Source organism: Galeopterus variegatus, unplaced genomic scaffold, assembly GCF_000696425.1.
Source record: "Galeopterus variegatus unplaced genomic scaffold, G_variegatus-3.0.2 Scaffold695, whole genome shotgun sequence".
Lineage (NCBI taxonomy): Eukaryota > Metazoa > Chordata > Mammalia > Dermoptera > Cynocephalidae > Galeopterus > Galeopterus variegatus.
Window position 1 is genome coordinate 272,447 of NW_007726806.1, and position 15,530 is coordinate 287,976.

The window sequence follows — 15,530 nt, forward strand, 5'->3', positions numbered from 1 at the left end:
ACAGCCTCCCAAGCCAGGGTGTGGGGACTGTGCAGAGGAGTCGCCGCTACCATCTGTATTTAAAAGCAATGTAGGGCACGCCTGTCTGAATTTTCTCACACATGCGCGCATACACACACACACACACACACGTGCACACACATAACATGCTAGGAAAGAGACAAAAGGAGCCTGGAGTGGTGCTGTCTCCAGGGAGAGGGACTGAGTGCCTGGGCCAGGACAGGACAGGAGACTCACTGGTCACCCTCTACCTACTGCACTGTTTCAATCTGCTCCACCTGTGCATTATGGTCTCAAAAAAAACCTTTTTACCTAGGAATATACAGGCAAAAATAAGGCCTCCCCTGGCACTGACTCCCCCAGAAGGCTTCCTGGACTCTCGACATCCCCCAGGGGAGAAGTCCACTTGGACCCAGGATGCCTGGGCTTCCGCTGCCTGCTGGACCTGACCACAGCGTGGCACTCGGGGCTGGGGACTGCACTAGTCATTTCTCAATCCCGGTGCCTGGAACTGTGCCTGGCTCATGGTAAGACCTCCACTAATGAGGTCAGAGCAGCTCCATAAACAAATTAATGCGTGCACATGTGCCACCTTCGGAGAAAGCCACAGCTGGGACCTGGCCAGTGGGGGACCCAGCACCAGCAAGCACATGGCGGGGGCTGACAGAGACCTGCACCGGGTCCAGGATGTCACCCACCTTGGCCAGGCCTGCCCGGTGGGCTCCCTGCGATTCTATGTAGGCCACATATTTGTTGAAGTCCTTAAATTCTTCCATGGTTGGGCGAAACGTCATGATTTTACAACTGGGGTTCTGGGCCCCGTGGTCCTCAGATCCCATGGCTGCAGATGCACGGGCGCCACACCTGTGGGGGGAAGACAGAGAGGTGAGCCAATCAGCACTGCCATCCTCCAGCCCCAGAGCCGCTAAAAATACCCATGACACCAGGAGGACAAAGAGCCTTTGCACTGAGCTTGGGTGACAAAGAAAACCGTGAAGTGGCTTCATTGCTCTGCACTGAGCAGAAAAGACCAAGATGACTTCAACTAATTAAAACCAGAGGCGTCCTAGTTTGAAAAGCCAAGGCGATCCTGGAAGCCAGTGCACTAATTTTAAACCAGGGGCCCACGCAAATCAAAGCTTCTCTTATCAGGAACACGTCCACGCTCGCTGGCATCAGCATTAAATCGATACTTCTATCCCTGAGCCGGATGTGCCAGAGGGACAGCAGCACCTGCTGGGTTCTGGGAGGTGAGTGAACATGACAGAGAGTCCTGTACACACACACGAGCAGGGGACCCACTGCTGTCAGTGGGAATCCTGAACCAGGAGAGCAGAAGTCCCGTCCAGAATGGCCCATTTCTAGGCATAAGCGATGCTGAGCATCACCGCGGGTTATAAACCAGACTGGACACGTCGGCACAGAAGGGGAACCATGGCTGAGCATGCTCACCACGCGACTCACTGCTGGTGCCTGAAAACATCGGGCATCAGGCTGTCCTCTTGGTGAGGGGGCTGGAGGCTAGAGCGGCTCCTTCCTGTCCCAGGCACTAAGGGGACCAGCGGGGGCAGGGGTTGTGTCTGGAAGCCCACCCCAACCAGGAAGAGGCTTCAGTCACAGACTCTGGGGAAGGGTCTTCCTTGGCAATAAAATTCTCCAGATGTGAGGAAGAAAGAACACAGAATCTACCTAGAATTGGGGAGAGATAAGAAGAACCCTAGAACTTATAAAAAGATTTAACAAAGCCCACCTCCCTACCCTACGACCCCAAAGTGACTCAGGGAATGAGAGAGAAAGGCAGGAATCCACCCAGTCCTGGAAGGGAGGGGGTTCCACGTCGCCAGCGAGCCACGGCCTCCCCAAACGCACTCCCGGAAGTGGGCACTAGAGGGCAGCATGCACCTAAGAATCGGAAGCAGGGGCAGATCCAGAAGCCCTAGCTGGGCTGGTACCTGCATCCAGGCAGAAGCAAAGCCCAGGGACATCCTTGACCAACTCATCACCTGCCCTCCATCCACCCACGTGTTCTCGACCATTCCATCCCCTGCCTGGAGTGCACGGGGCTGGGACTTGAGGTACAGTGGCCATGCAGCTAAGCCTCTGCTCTAATGGTCACACTCCTGGCTGGACTGGGGTTCTAGGGTTCTTCACAGGGGATAGAAATCCCCAGCTCAGAGCCCACATCCTGGGCGCACGCACACACACATGCACACACTCCTGCCTCGGGCCCTCTGCTCTGTGCATAGAGTCCTGACACCTCCCAGACAGCCATAGATGCAGTCTGCACAGGAGGCCATAACTGCACCGTGGACAACATGTGATGCTGGCTCCCTGGGCAAGACTGCAGGAGAGCATGAAAACGTGACAGTCACAGTGTTTGCAAAGGGAAAGGGGCTGCCACCAACACTCCCTCCAGTGCAGCAGGAACCAGAGGTCCCCGCCTGCAGCCTGCCTGCCTGCTCAAGAGGCTTCCCCCACCCAGCCCTGACCTGCCCTGGGCTCCCTGGGCCCCTCAGGCCACCACACTGTCCCAGTGGTCCCCTCCCCCACAGCCAGGACCCAGCACCTGAATCCCCACCTGTGACCCCCGCTAGCTCCACGAACACCCACAGGCCCCCTCCCACCTGCCCTCTGCCTTCCAACTCAGACAGGGCACATGGTGTTCACACAGGGACTCTGCGTGCCAGATGTCTGGGTACTGTGACAGACAGGACTTTGTGCCTGTCCTCGAGGAGCTCACAGTATGGTGGGAACCGAGCCCTGGGATAACCGCATGAGTATGACTGTCCCCATGAACTGGGCAGATAGCAACAGTGCAGCCTGCCCAGGCAGGGGGGGAGGAGGTAAGGGGGCAGATGGAGTAAAATCACCCCGGTCTCACTGCTGGTCCCCAGCCCTCAGTGGCTGGGCACAAGGCCTGGGGCCAGCTTCTCAGTCTGCAGTGCAGGGTGCCCCAATTTGGTGGTGGTAGCAGCAGCGGTGGCCACGGCAGCGCTCACCAGGCCCCTGCCTGCTCCACGCGTGTTACATGGCTGATGCATGGCTCTGCCCGGGTAGCACCTTTGCCCTGGTTAACTGAGGAGGGCATGGGGCCCTGAGGGGAGAGCGGTGCCTGAGCCACGCAGCAGTAGGCACTGGGGCCAGACGTGTGTCCAGGCTCTGTATGCCGCCACTGCCTGAGCCTCCCACCCAAGTGGGTGCCAGGCGCCAGGACCCATCACACCCCCCATCCTCACCCTCTGGCTGCCTCCCCTTCAGACAAGCTCTCTCCTACCCATCACGCCCATGTGACTACAGCAGAGGGTCACACTGGCTCCTAGGAGCTCCTCAAACTGGACCCTGCAGCAGCTGCTGCCTGCTGCTCCCCCCTCCCCTGCAGCCAGGCTCTGACCACCAGGATTTAAGGCCACCCACTCCCAACGCTCGGCCCCACTGGGGGATGATGCTGTGTGGTTCGAGTCCTGTCACCTGCTCGTCTCCTGCACAAGGCTTGCTTGTCCAGGTGGGGCAGGCCCAAGTCAGCAGCTGCTGGGCATCCCTGAGGCCAGCCAGCTGCACACCTTCATCCTGATGCTATGACTGCAAGGTCTGGATGGGTGAGACTCATTATAGACTCGTTCTCTATAAAGCATGGGGTGAGGACTCCACACGTGTCCCAGGGTTACTGGGGAACTGCGGACAGAGCCTGGCTGCACACCCTTAATATTGCCTGTGAACAAATGCCCCAATAGCTCTCACAGAGAGACTCTCACTATGGAGGGGGGCGTTCCATCAAGAGGGTGGACAGGCAGATCCTGGGACAGCAGGCGCAGCTTCTGCAGGGGCACTGTCCTTCAGCCACCACCGCCACCTAGAGGCAGCTTGGCGGGTGGGGGGGTGCATGGGGTTTTTTTTGGGGGGGGTCTTATTTGTGCCTTTTGAAATGACGTTTTTTAGTAGGGAAATTATAAAGAAGAAAATTTATTTATTTATTTATTTATTTATTTTTCCTTTTTGTCTTTTTTCGTGTCCGGCAACGGATCGCAACCCTCAGTGTTGCGCCCGTACCGGACCGGGACCAGCAACGGGACCGCAACCCTCGGTGTCGCGCCCGCACCTCGCTCAGCCAGTGAGCGGGAACCGGTCTGTATGTGGGATCTGAACCCTCGGCGGGAGCGCCACTGCGCTCCCAAGCGGCGCACTGTAGCAGTGCACCACCGGGCCGGCCCCCTAAAGAAGAAAACTTAAATGGTTCGTAATCTCTACACTCCATAACCCTTGACATGTTTCTTGAAGGAGAAGGAATAAAAATCTTACATGTACATACTTGAAAAATAAGGAATTAGACTGATGGAAATCCAGTCAAGGGACTGGCCTTCCAGTCTACCAGACACATGGTGGGGAAGAACTGAGGACCACAGTCGAGACCCTATGAGCGACTTGTGGAGCTGTGCAGAGAGTGACATGTTTCAAAACAGTGGCTCGCCAAAAAAATGGGGCTCTCCAAGTCACCAACAAAAAGACATACAGCCCCATTTAACAAATGGGCCAAGGGCTCAGATAAGACACATGAACGGCCAGTAAGCACAAGAAAAAGTGTTCAGCATTGCTGGACATCAAGGAGACACAGATCAGAACCACGACGAGATGCCACTTCACACCTGCGAGGATGCTAGAACCAGAAAGACAGACAACCACACTGCTGGTAAGGACTGGAGACATCAGGACCTTCCCACACTGCTGGTGGGGACATAACATGGGGCAGCTGCTTGGGAAGACAGTCAGGTAGTTCCTCAAAATGTCAAATATAGAATTACCATATGACCCAGCCATTCCACTCCTGGGTAAATGCCTGAGAGAAATGGACACACACGTCCACACAAACGCTTGCACACCCACATCCACAGCAGCACAATTCACAACAGCCAAAAGGTGGAACAACCCAGATTTCCATCAGCAGATGAATGAACACAGCGTGGTCCATCCACACACTGGAACATGACTCAGCCCTGAAAAGGAATGAGACTCTGACACATGCTACCATGTGGATAAACCTTGAAAACATGCTCAGTGACAGACGCCAGACACAAAAGGTCACATGTTGTACCCTAAAGCTTTGGGGTTTCTCTGTGGGGAGATATAAATGTTCTAAAATTGACTGGTAATAGCTGCACAATTCTGAATGTTCTAAAAACCATGAAAACGCTCACTTCAAGTGGGTGACCTGCAGGGTGTATGGATTATATCTCAATAAAGCTGTGACCAATGATGGGGGCGAGAGAGAGAGAAAGGAGGGAAGAAAGAAGAAAAAAATGAAGACCTCCTGCACTTGCAAAAAAAAAAGAGAAAAAAAGTGGGGCTCTCCTTAACTGAAAGCGACCAAGGAACCATCACAACCCATGCAATGAAAACAGCAGCTTCATCAAAGACATCTTGGGGACAAGTGTGAAAATGTGAAAGGAGCTGGGTGTTGCTGACACTATGAGATGATGCCTAGTTTCCATGGCAACATGGAAGATGTCCTTCTTAGGACACTGCTGAGTTACTTCGGGGGAAATGTCATGATGCTGTGATGCACTCTATGTGGCATTGGCAAAAACACACGGGCATGTACACTGAGCAAGGGCCACTGTGGCAAACGTGGACTCTGCTGGCCTTGGCCCCATGGGCACTTCTGCAGCAGGGCTGTGGCCAGGCACCCCTGTGGGGAGGACCCTGTCTCCCTGTCTCCTATTCGTGGGCTTGTGTGCAGGGCTTCACTCCCTGCATCCTGCCCTTATAGAAAATGCTACATGGTGGCACACACTCCAGAAAGAGGAAGGTGGTGGGTTTCTGGTGGGGAGAGGAGGGACACTGGAGCAGGGGTGGGAGGGGATTTTATTTCCAACTTTCGTTTGCATTTCTTTCCATACCACGCTAACAAAGGTTTATAAAGTACTAATGCTCAGGACAAAAACTCAATTTCGAAATCACAGAGCTGGCATGTACCCTCTGTGCAACCCCACACCCACATGCCTGCCTCTGGGGCCCCACTAGGTGCCAGGCAGATTCTAGGGTCTGGAGCCAGGTGGGGCCCAATTGGGAGATGGACAAACCACGTCGCAGACAGCAAGTGAGAGCTCCAAAGACAAACTACATTGGTGTGGGCCAGGGAGGGCTGGGTGGTGGGGGGGCTGCAGCTGGAATAGAACATCCACCGTGCGGGGGCACAAGTCTCAGAAAGTCCCAAGAGGACAGCAAGGCCCAAGAGGAGGGAGCGAGGCGGAGGGCGGCCAGGTCAGGGCCAGACTGGGCAGCTCTGGGGCAAGTGTGGAAGGAGCCTGCACTTCCTGGAGCGTTGGGTGGTTTGGAGCAAGGAGACGTGAGCAGTGACCCTCTGGCTGTGGGAAAGGGGATGCAGGCAGGGTGGCTTCATGGCTGTGACCAGTGTGGTCCTCCTGCCCCTACCTGAATGCCCTGCAGCCCTCCTTGAAACTCTTAATTGGTGTTTCCAGGGCCCCTGTGGTCTCATTTTGCACAGGGTGGCAGATTCTGTAGCTGATCCTGGCTGCAGAGGGCCAGAGCTGAAGCCAGGACACCTTGGCAGAGTGAGAGAAGACGGCGGGGGTGGGGGTGGGGGGGTACAGCCAACACACCCGGCTGAGCGCAAGGAGGAACAGCCACCGCCAACTTTTGGCTTCTGTCCCCAGAGGCCCAAGAGGCAGATCAGAGGAGGAGCAGGGCAGGGGGCTGGTTTGAACAAGGAGACTGTAGGAGAAACATGTTCCCTCCAAAGACAGCTACACTTTAATTGCTGGAACCTGTGAATATGTCACCTTGCATGGCAGAAGGGACTCTGCAGATGGGTTTAACTTAAGGACCTTGAGATGGGAGGCCATCCTGGATTACCCAGGGGCCCGGTGTCCTCACAGGGTCCACATAAGAGGGAGGCAGAAGGGTCAGAGGAAGAGACTGGAAGACGCTGCGCTGCTGGCTTTGCAGACAGAGGAAGGGGCCACGTGCCGAGGGCTGTGGGCACCTCTAGGAGCTGGGAAAGGAGGACACAGGTCCTCCCTTGGAGCCTCCAGGAGGGACTAGTCCTGCCCATACCTTGAATTTAGCCCAGTGAGACCCATGTAAGACTCTGCCCTCCAGAGTGTGAGAGAATAAACGTGTGTTGTTTAAGCCACTAATTCTGTGGCCATTTGTTACAGCAGCCACAGAAGATTCCTATACAGATCAAGCAAGTGTTTCTGAACAGCTCCTCAGACTCAGATGTGTCCCCCACACCCGTGCTGAGACCCCTTGGCTGTGGGAGCTAGGGCTGCCTCGCATGTTCAAGCCACAGGAGCCCCGGCAGCTGGGCTGGACAGGACTTGGCATCCTGGCTGCCCTAGACCCAAGCCAGCCACCGCAGCCTGTGCAGAACTGGGGTGACACCCTACAGCCCCAGCCAGCTAAGGTGTCTGCCCGGGTTTCTTCTTTAACAGGATGTGGGGCCGCAAGACACTTACCGGGGGACCCTGGCTTTGGCTCGCCCCATGGAAGCAGCTTAATCCAACCCAGCTCTCAAAACCTCCAAGAGAAGAAAAAAGCATCCCTTCCTCTCCCCTCCTCATTTTGAGGCCAAAGAACAGACATTTGTACATACTAGAAACCACTGAATTACACTTTAAATGAGCGAATTGTATAGTTCACAAATTATATCTCAATAAAGCTATTATTAAGAAAAAAGAAAGATAAACATTTGCTCAGGGGATCCTGCACGCCTCAGGCCAGGCCTGCCCCGTGTGACTGCCCTGTGGATCATCGCCCCGGGACCGACCACAACTCACAGGAGGCCATGCCCCTGCACTGGCTGGCTCCCTCTCGTGCAAGGAAAGGAACAAGCAGGGTCAGCCCAGAGATGGGCCGGTGGCCAGCCTCGGTGATGTGAGAGATGCACAAAGTCCAGGGGGCAGAAAGAAAAGCCACTTATAAACCTGTATACTCACACCTGTGACCACAAACCTAGTGGCTTACAACATCGTCATCAATCTGCCCTAGGATGCCTTCCCAGGCTGCTGCCCTGTGCAGCACCTCACCTGGTGGTCTTCATGCATAGGGACAAGGCAGGGGCCGTGGGCAGGGACAGTCTGGCTGACCACATTGAGGCCTCCAGTCTCACCTGCACCCACCCCCCACAGCTGCCCGTGTCCCCAGAATCAGAGGGCTCCCCCATCCAGATTCCAGCCCTGCAACAGAAACCCCTGGAGGGAGGATGGAGGGGATAGGCCTAGAGTCAGCCTGGATGGTGGGGTGAAAACAGCTGGTGACAGCCCCACAGCGTCCACATGACATGTTCTGTCTGTCCCAAAACCAGAGCTCAGAACCAAGAGGGCTGGCAGGGGAGCCCCATGTCCATCAGAGTCCGCCACGCGCTGTGTCACTGAGTCCCAAGAGGAGCCCCAAAAGCCTCCCCTAGCAAGAGGAAGCGGGATTCTCTTGTCTCTGGTCCAATCTGTATAAAGGACCCGTGCAGGGAAGAAGGACGTCTGGCACCAGAACATTCTCTGCTTCATCCTATACCATGGAGAGCACCAACTGTGGGTCAGGTTCTCCACGATCCCTGATCTAGGGAGCCCACAGGCTGGGGACACTCGTAGGGTGACCACCTGCTGTCCAGCTGTCACCACTCAACCCCTGAGTCAGAAAAACCTCTGCCCCAGCCGCTCTCCAGCCAGATCTGAGGGGTACAGGCCAGGCCGCACGCCTTGCCTTCTGTACCTGGCTGGCGTTTATGGTTTTTTAGCTCTTCCAAACAGCAGGACACAAGCTCATGGGAAGCACAGGGCTCAGAGAGACACTAAGGAGGGTGGGTGGCCAAGCAGAAGTGCCAGACCAGCCACGGAGGACAGAGGCCCCACAGGAGTCCAGGACAGGATGGCTCTCACAGGTGATGTCAGCCTTGATCAGGACTGGCCACAGGGACAATGGGGACAAAGCAGGTAGTCCAGAAGCAGGGGGCCCAGAGGCAGGAACCCAGGAGGCCATGGTCACACGACCAACTTGGAAATAAATGCAAGATCACAAGGCTGTGAGGAAGGCAAGCTTGGCTGGGTGGGGGCATGCATAGGCACCATGGGACGAGCTCAGGGTGGGGGACTGGTGGCCAGCCTGACAGTGATATGAGAGAAGCAAAGTCCAGGGGACAGAAAGAAGAGCCACCTGTAAGACTGTGTACTCACACCTATGGCTGCAGTAACAAGTGACCACAAATTTAGTGGTTTACAACATCATCAATTTGTCCTCTTATTGTTCCAAAGGACAGCAGTCCAGCACAAATCTCAGTTAGGCTGTGATCCTTCTGAAGGTTCCCCTGGAGGTTTCCTTGCCTTTCCCATCTTCCAGAGGTACCCACAGCCCTTGGCAGTGGCCCCTTCCTCCGTCTGCAAAGCAGCAGCACAGCATCTTCCAGTCTCTCTCTGCCTCTGACCCTCCTGCCTCCCTCTTGTGAAGACCCTGTGTAATCCAGAATGATCTCCCATCTCAAGGTCCTCAACCCTCCCATCTGCAGAGTCCCTTTGCCATGTGAGGTGACACCTCCACCAGTTGCCGGGATTAAGACATGGACATCTTGGGGATCCTTATTCTGTCTATTAGAACTGCCACGTGAAAAATATATCAGCAAAGAACTAAGTAACAACCACCACGTCCCTCCAACCCCTCCCAAACCAGAGACTGCAGATGCCTGGTGCATCTTGGGAAAGAAGCAAATCTGCTTACGCTTGTGCAGATAAATGCACGGTTTCCAGAAAATCGGAAACGGGGTTGAATTACACACAGTGGTCTGTGGGCAGCGCTACGGGTCGTGGAGCATGAAGAGCTGCCCCTTCCTGGTCACAGAGCTAAGGCAGGGATGGCCACCGTCTGAGCAAGGCAGACAGGGCTGGCTCCAGCTGCTAACTCCTGGAGCGCCCTGGCCTGCATCTTCACGTGGGCGCCGGCAATCCTGCAGGCTCGACTCCGAGAGGTAGGATTTCCAGCCATCAGGTTTACCACATTATTTCCGCAGATGCTCAGGCTGAGGCATCAGTACAAGCCAGTGGGGAGGTCCTGGGATGAAGGCACAAGGTGTGAACTGCAAGCTTGGTGGCACGATGGCCTCGGGTGCGGGTCCTGCCACTCTATGTCCTGTGCCCACACTAGAGCTACATGAGGAAGGGCAGGCATGAGACTCAAGCTCCCTGGGGGCCAAGCTCAGCCCCGTCATTAATCCCCAGAGCAAGTGTGTGACATCCCCAGGGACCACAGTAACCAGGACCATGCTCGAGGAAGTTGTCCAGGACTAACAGTGCCTGCCCCCGGAGCCTATCCTATGCCGAATAAACACGCCATGTGTAACAAAGCCCTGACGAACAATGCGGGCCTCATCGCCTACTCCAGAGACTCTCCTCTCCATCTGCAGAACGAGGGGGTTCTCCACAGTGCCCAGTCCTTCCACCTAAGCACCCCAAACTGCAGAGGAGAAAACCAATGGGCAATCACATGCTCCCCTGCTGTGGGGCCTCTCCCAGCAGACGAGGCAAACGAAAAATGTTTAACAAGTCTCTTAAAAACCACCCTTGGGCTGGCCAGTTAGCTCAGTAGGTTAGAGCACAGTGTTATAATACCAAGGTCGAGGATTCAGATCCTGGTACTAGCCAGCTGGAGGGGGGAGGAGAAACACTTTTTATTTTCAGCATTTGTTTTAATTTAAAGAAAAAGAAAAAGGAAAAAGATGCTCTCCTGGTCAGACTCCAGAAGAAAGTGCCCCCAATGACCCAAGATGTCCCAGCAAGTCCCCATCCCTCAGAGCTAGAGAACACAGAGCTGCTCAGGGCCCAAAGTGAGGCTGGTTTCTTATTAGCCCGAGCACATCACATACCCATGTGCACAGATATTAAAATGGGTGCTCGAGGTGTGCTGTTTTACAGTGCAGGAAAACACCACAACACTTGAAAAAACAGACTAGTGACATATTTAGGAGGAAGAAATCATTACAATTAAGTAAATACACTAATAAGCAAACAGCCAGAGGTGGTGGGAAGAAGGCTGGATGAGAAGCAAATCCCCGTTGATGTGGGACCCACTGCCATCAGCCTGGCTGTCCCCGAGGGGTTGGGCAATTAACCGGTGCAGCTGTTCAGCTCAAGATCCCGCTCCAAACCAGGAATGGGTAGAGGGGATAACTGTTCTGAGACATTTTTTTCAAAATCAAAGGCAATCCTCACACACAGCTGGTGGGAATATAAAATGGCACAACAGCTGTGGAAACAGTCTGGCAATTCTCCAAAAGGTTAAACAGAATTAATTTACATATGATCCAGCAATTCTGCTCCCAGGGATCGACCCAAGAAAAATGAAAACATACATCCATACAAAAACTTGTACATGAATGTTCAAAGAAGCATTATTTATAATAGTCAAAAAGCAAAGACAGATAAACACAGTGTGGTCCATCCATGATATGGAATAATATTCAGTCACTAAAAGGAATGAGGCTCTGACACACGCTACAACATGGATGAATCTTGAACACATCACGCTCAGTGACAGACGCCAGACACAGAAGGCCCAACAGTGTGTGATTTGATTCACACAAATTGTCCAGATTGGGCAAATCTACAGAGACAAAAAGTGGATTCATGGTTGTCAGGGGCTGGGGAAGGGGGATGGAGAGTGACTGCTGATGGGGATGGGGTTCCATCTAGGGGTGAAGGAATGTTCTGGAATTAGTGGTAATAGTTGCACAGCTCTGTGAACATACTAAAAATCATTGAATTCTCTACTTTAGAGGGTGAATATTATGTATACAAATTATATCTCAATAAAAATTAATTTTTACATTAACTGGCTGGCCAAATTAGCTCAGTTGGTTACAGCACGGTGTTATAAAACCAAGGTCACGGGCCGGCCCGGTGGCGCACTGCTACAGTTCGCCGCTTGGGAAGCGTGGCAGCGCTCCCGCCGAGGGTTCGGATCCCACATACAGACCAGTTCCCGCTCACTGGCTGAGCGAGGTGCGGGAGCAACGCCGAGGGTTGTGATCCCGTTGCCGGTCCCGGTCCAGTACGGGCGCGACACTGAGGGTTGCGATCCGTTGCCGGTCACACACACACAAAAAAACCAAGGTCAAGTGTTTGGATCCCCATACTAGCCAGCCGCCAAAAACAAACACACGAAGTACAAAAAAAACACAAAAATTTATTTTCACAAAGTCAAAGCCAGCCTATGTGGGGACCTGCCCACACACAAAAAAACCAAGGTCAAGTGTTTGGATCCCCATACTAGCCAGCCGCCAAAAACAAACAAACGAAATACAAAAAAAACACAAAAATTTATTTTCACAAAGTCAAAGCCAGCCTATGTGGGGACCTGCCAAAACCCAGCAAACCCATCTTTTGTCTAGAAGACTCAACGCCCAGGCCTTTGGAGAAGGGGCCTCGCATTCACTTCTGTCTCTCACCCTCCCCCAGAGGACATCCTAACACCTCCTAGTCACTGCGCTCAGTTTCTTCAGGTATAAAATGGGTTGATCAAGGAAAATGATAACTAAGGATAACCTCGGGACACTTGTGAGGAGTTATTAAAATGTTATCTGCACAAAGCAAGCTACTACTCAGAATGTGCTNTACAAAAAAAACACAAAAATTTATTTTCACAAAGTCAAAGCCAGCCTATGTGGGGACCTGCCAAAACCCAGCAAACCCATCTTTTGTCTAGAAGACTCAACGCCCAGGCCTTTGGAGAAGGGGCCTCGCATTCACTTCTGTCTCTCACCCTCCCCCAGAGGACATCCTAACACCTCCTAGTCACTGTGCTCAGTTTCTTCAGGTATAAAATGGGTTGATCAAGGAAAATGATAACTAAGGATAACCTCGGGACACTTGTGAGGAGTTATTAAAATGTTATCTGCACAAAGCAAGCTACTACTCAGAATGTGCTGCGTTGGTTTCGGTACAAAGAGAACAGCCGAGTTTTACGGAATTGACCGTCATAACAAAGCATAAGCTTTAAGCATAAAAGCAATGTTTTAGGAGGCCCAGTCAGAACAGACAATTTCCTAACCAAGTCAAAGAAGGCCTCGTCCATCCAGCCCCAGCCAATAATAAGTTAACCTAGACAAGGGGATGACAGTTTTTCTGCACAGAACCAGAGAGTAAACATTTTCAGATGTGCAGGCCACAGTGTCTGTCCCAACTATCCAATTCTACCACTGCAAGGAGAAATGGACAATAGACAATACATAAACAAACTGACGTGGATGTGTGCCAGTAAAACTTTATCTACCAAAACAGAGAGTGGGCCAGATTTGGTCTACAGGCCATAGACCCAGATGCCTGAAGCCTATTCCCTGAGTTCACCCCTTCCAAAGGGGAAGCCGGGCTCCCCTGCCCACCTCGAGCTCCTAAATGTGGCAGAGCAAAAAAGGCAGCTACCCAGGACACAAAGTTCTAGTCCACACTTGGCTACGTGACTATGGACAGACATCTTCATACTCTGGACCTGCGAAGTGCGACAGGACCTGAGCACACTACCAAACACGAGGCATCTCCTCCTTGGTGGCCCAGGGCCAGCAGGGATGGCCAACATGGAGTCACCACTCAGGCTCCCCGGATTGCCCATCCCACATTAGATGCCCTCCCACCCCAGGCACTCCCAGGGTGCTGTGAGGGTAAGCCAGAGAGCAACAAAACCGTTCCCTCCCTTGGGCCACCACCAGAGGCCACCTCTTTAAAATCCCCTGTCCTTGATTTTTTTAAAAAGTACAGGAAGAGAAACTGAAACCCAGAGCAGCTGGGCAATGGATTTCTTTTAAAAGCATTCAAAAAATAGTGTTCCATTTTTAGAGACCCCCTCCACTTGAACTGGTCCACATTTCCTGCAGTGTTTGGGATGGGGCAAAGATGCCCCGTGAGCCCAGAAGAGGCTCAATGCCCACGACACAGACAGGGCACTGTCTCCTGGTCCATCCCAGAGTCACCCGAAACACACAAGAGCAGCGGGTCTCAGGGTTTCTAGAAGTGAGGGACAGGCGTACAGAGGCCAAAGGCCAAAGGTACAGACAGGGAGCATGCAAACACAGTCAAGAAGTGTCCAAAAGAACCACCCCCCCACCAAGGGGTAGAGGTTCCTGTAAGGACAACACGACCCCAGACACCAGGAATTCAGAATGTGACAGGTCATCACCTTCCCCCCACCCCACCCCAAGCGCAGGGGCCTGACAGGCCACCCTCGGAGAAGTGTTAGGTAGAGGTTCCTGTAAGGACAACACGACCCCAGACACCAGGAATTCAGAATGTGACAGGTCACCACCTTCCCCCCACCCCACCCCAAGCGCAGGGGCCTGACAGGCCACCCTCGGAGAAGTGTTAGTGCCTTGGTCTTGTGCGGCCACCTGGGGACCAGGGGCCCATGTTACTTACTTCCAAGTTCCTGGCTTTGTCCTGGATAGCTGAGGTTGTGGGATGAGAGATGCCCCAAAAGCTGGCTGGGATTTCTGTCAGGCACCTCCAGCAATGGTGATGGTCCCTAAAATGTGCAAATAAAAGAACAATTAACTAAATGGATTGCATATTCAAGTTCTAATTCTAAATAAACTCCTAACAGCTGCGTGTAGCCCAAAGACGCTTGCCTTTAGTCAGACTTTCCCAAATCCTTGCCAATTTTCAAGAACATGAAAACCCCATGTAAGAACTTTACCCATTAAAGTCTTCCAGTGACTGCTCATTTTAAGCTCAGCTATCAAAAACCAGTAGTTGAGGCAGTGAGAGCCTCCATGAGCGATCAAATTAAACCAAGGATGCTTCTAGAAGCCTTAAGACAAAGACAGCCACTGAGAAATTTCCAAGAAGTTTTGCCTCTTCAGAACCCCCACAGCCCTTCCGAGGAGACAAGGCATGTGGAAAATGCAGGGTTACACTATCCAGGCTCCCACCCCCACCCCCCGCCCAGGCCTTGTCTTGAGGACTCTAAGAACACAAAAACACTTGGTGAATGGAGGCAGGAGGAAACTCTACACCGTGAGTGTGGCACTAAGACCTTTTACAATCTGACCCACAGCTCCTGCTGCTCTGCAGGCACCCGGAGCTCCAGGTGGCCCCTGGGTCTGCCTGGGAGCCCTCCCTGCTTGGGAGCCTCTGTGCAAGGCTGCTTTCCGCTTTTTTTCTGCTTGGCAAATGCCAACACTCGCCTTAGAAGTGACTCCAGTATCCCCTTGGTCGGCCTGACCTTCTAGAGGGCAAGGAGCTTGCCCCTTGGGGCTTGGCTTAGTTGAACTCAGTCCCCACACACTTTCACCAGGAGTTTTAAGTAATGTAAGTTTCACACATACTCTACAATGTACAATGTACTCTGACATTTTCTATTTTGTTTTAATCTGGTTTATAAAGTTACTTGGCATGACCCATTCAATTGATTTTGCAATCTTTCAACAGGCCACACCTCTGGCTTGGAAGAACCCACCGAGCCATATAGGATTATGGGGCTTGGGACCAGACACACTGCCAGCTGCTGTCCAAGGGTTTATCAACCTCTCCCCCTGCCCACAG

The 15,530-nt window shown here is 53.1% G+C and overlaps 1 protein-coding gene across 1 annotated transcript in view; it reads right to left on the bottom strand.

Annotated features, from left to right (window-relative positions):
* KDM4B (lysine (K)-specific demethylase 4B) overlaps nucleotides 1-14,507 on the bottom strand; it is a 129,850-nt gene extending 115,343 nt beyond the window's left edge. The window contains exons 1-2 of the mRNA XM_008571520.1: nucleotides 14,406-14,507; nucleotides 699-864 (exon numbers count right to left, since the gene is read on the bottom strand). Of these exons, the coding sequence (XP_008569742.1) occupies nucleotides 699-839 (141 nt within the window). The 5' untranslated portion in view covers nucleotides 840-864; nucleotides 14,406-14,507. The remainder of the gene's footprint in view (nucleotides 1-698; nucleotides 865-14,405) is intronic.
* Nucleotides 14,508-15,530: the final 1,023 nt, after the last annotated feature.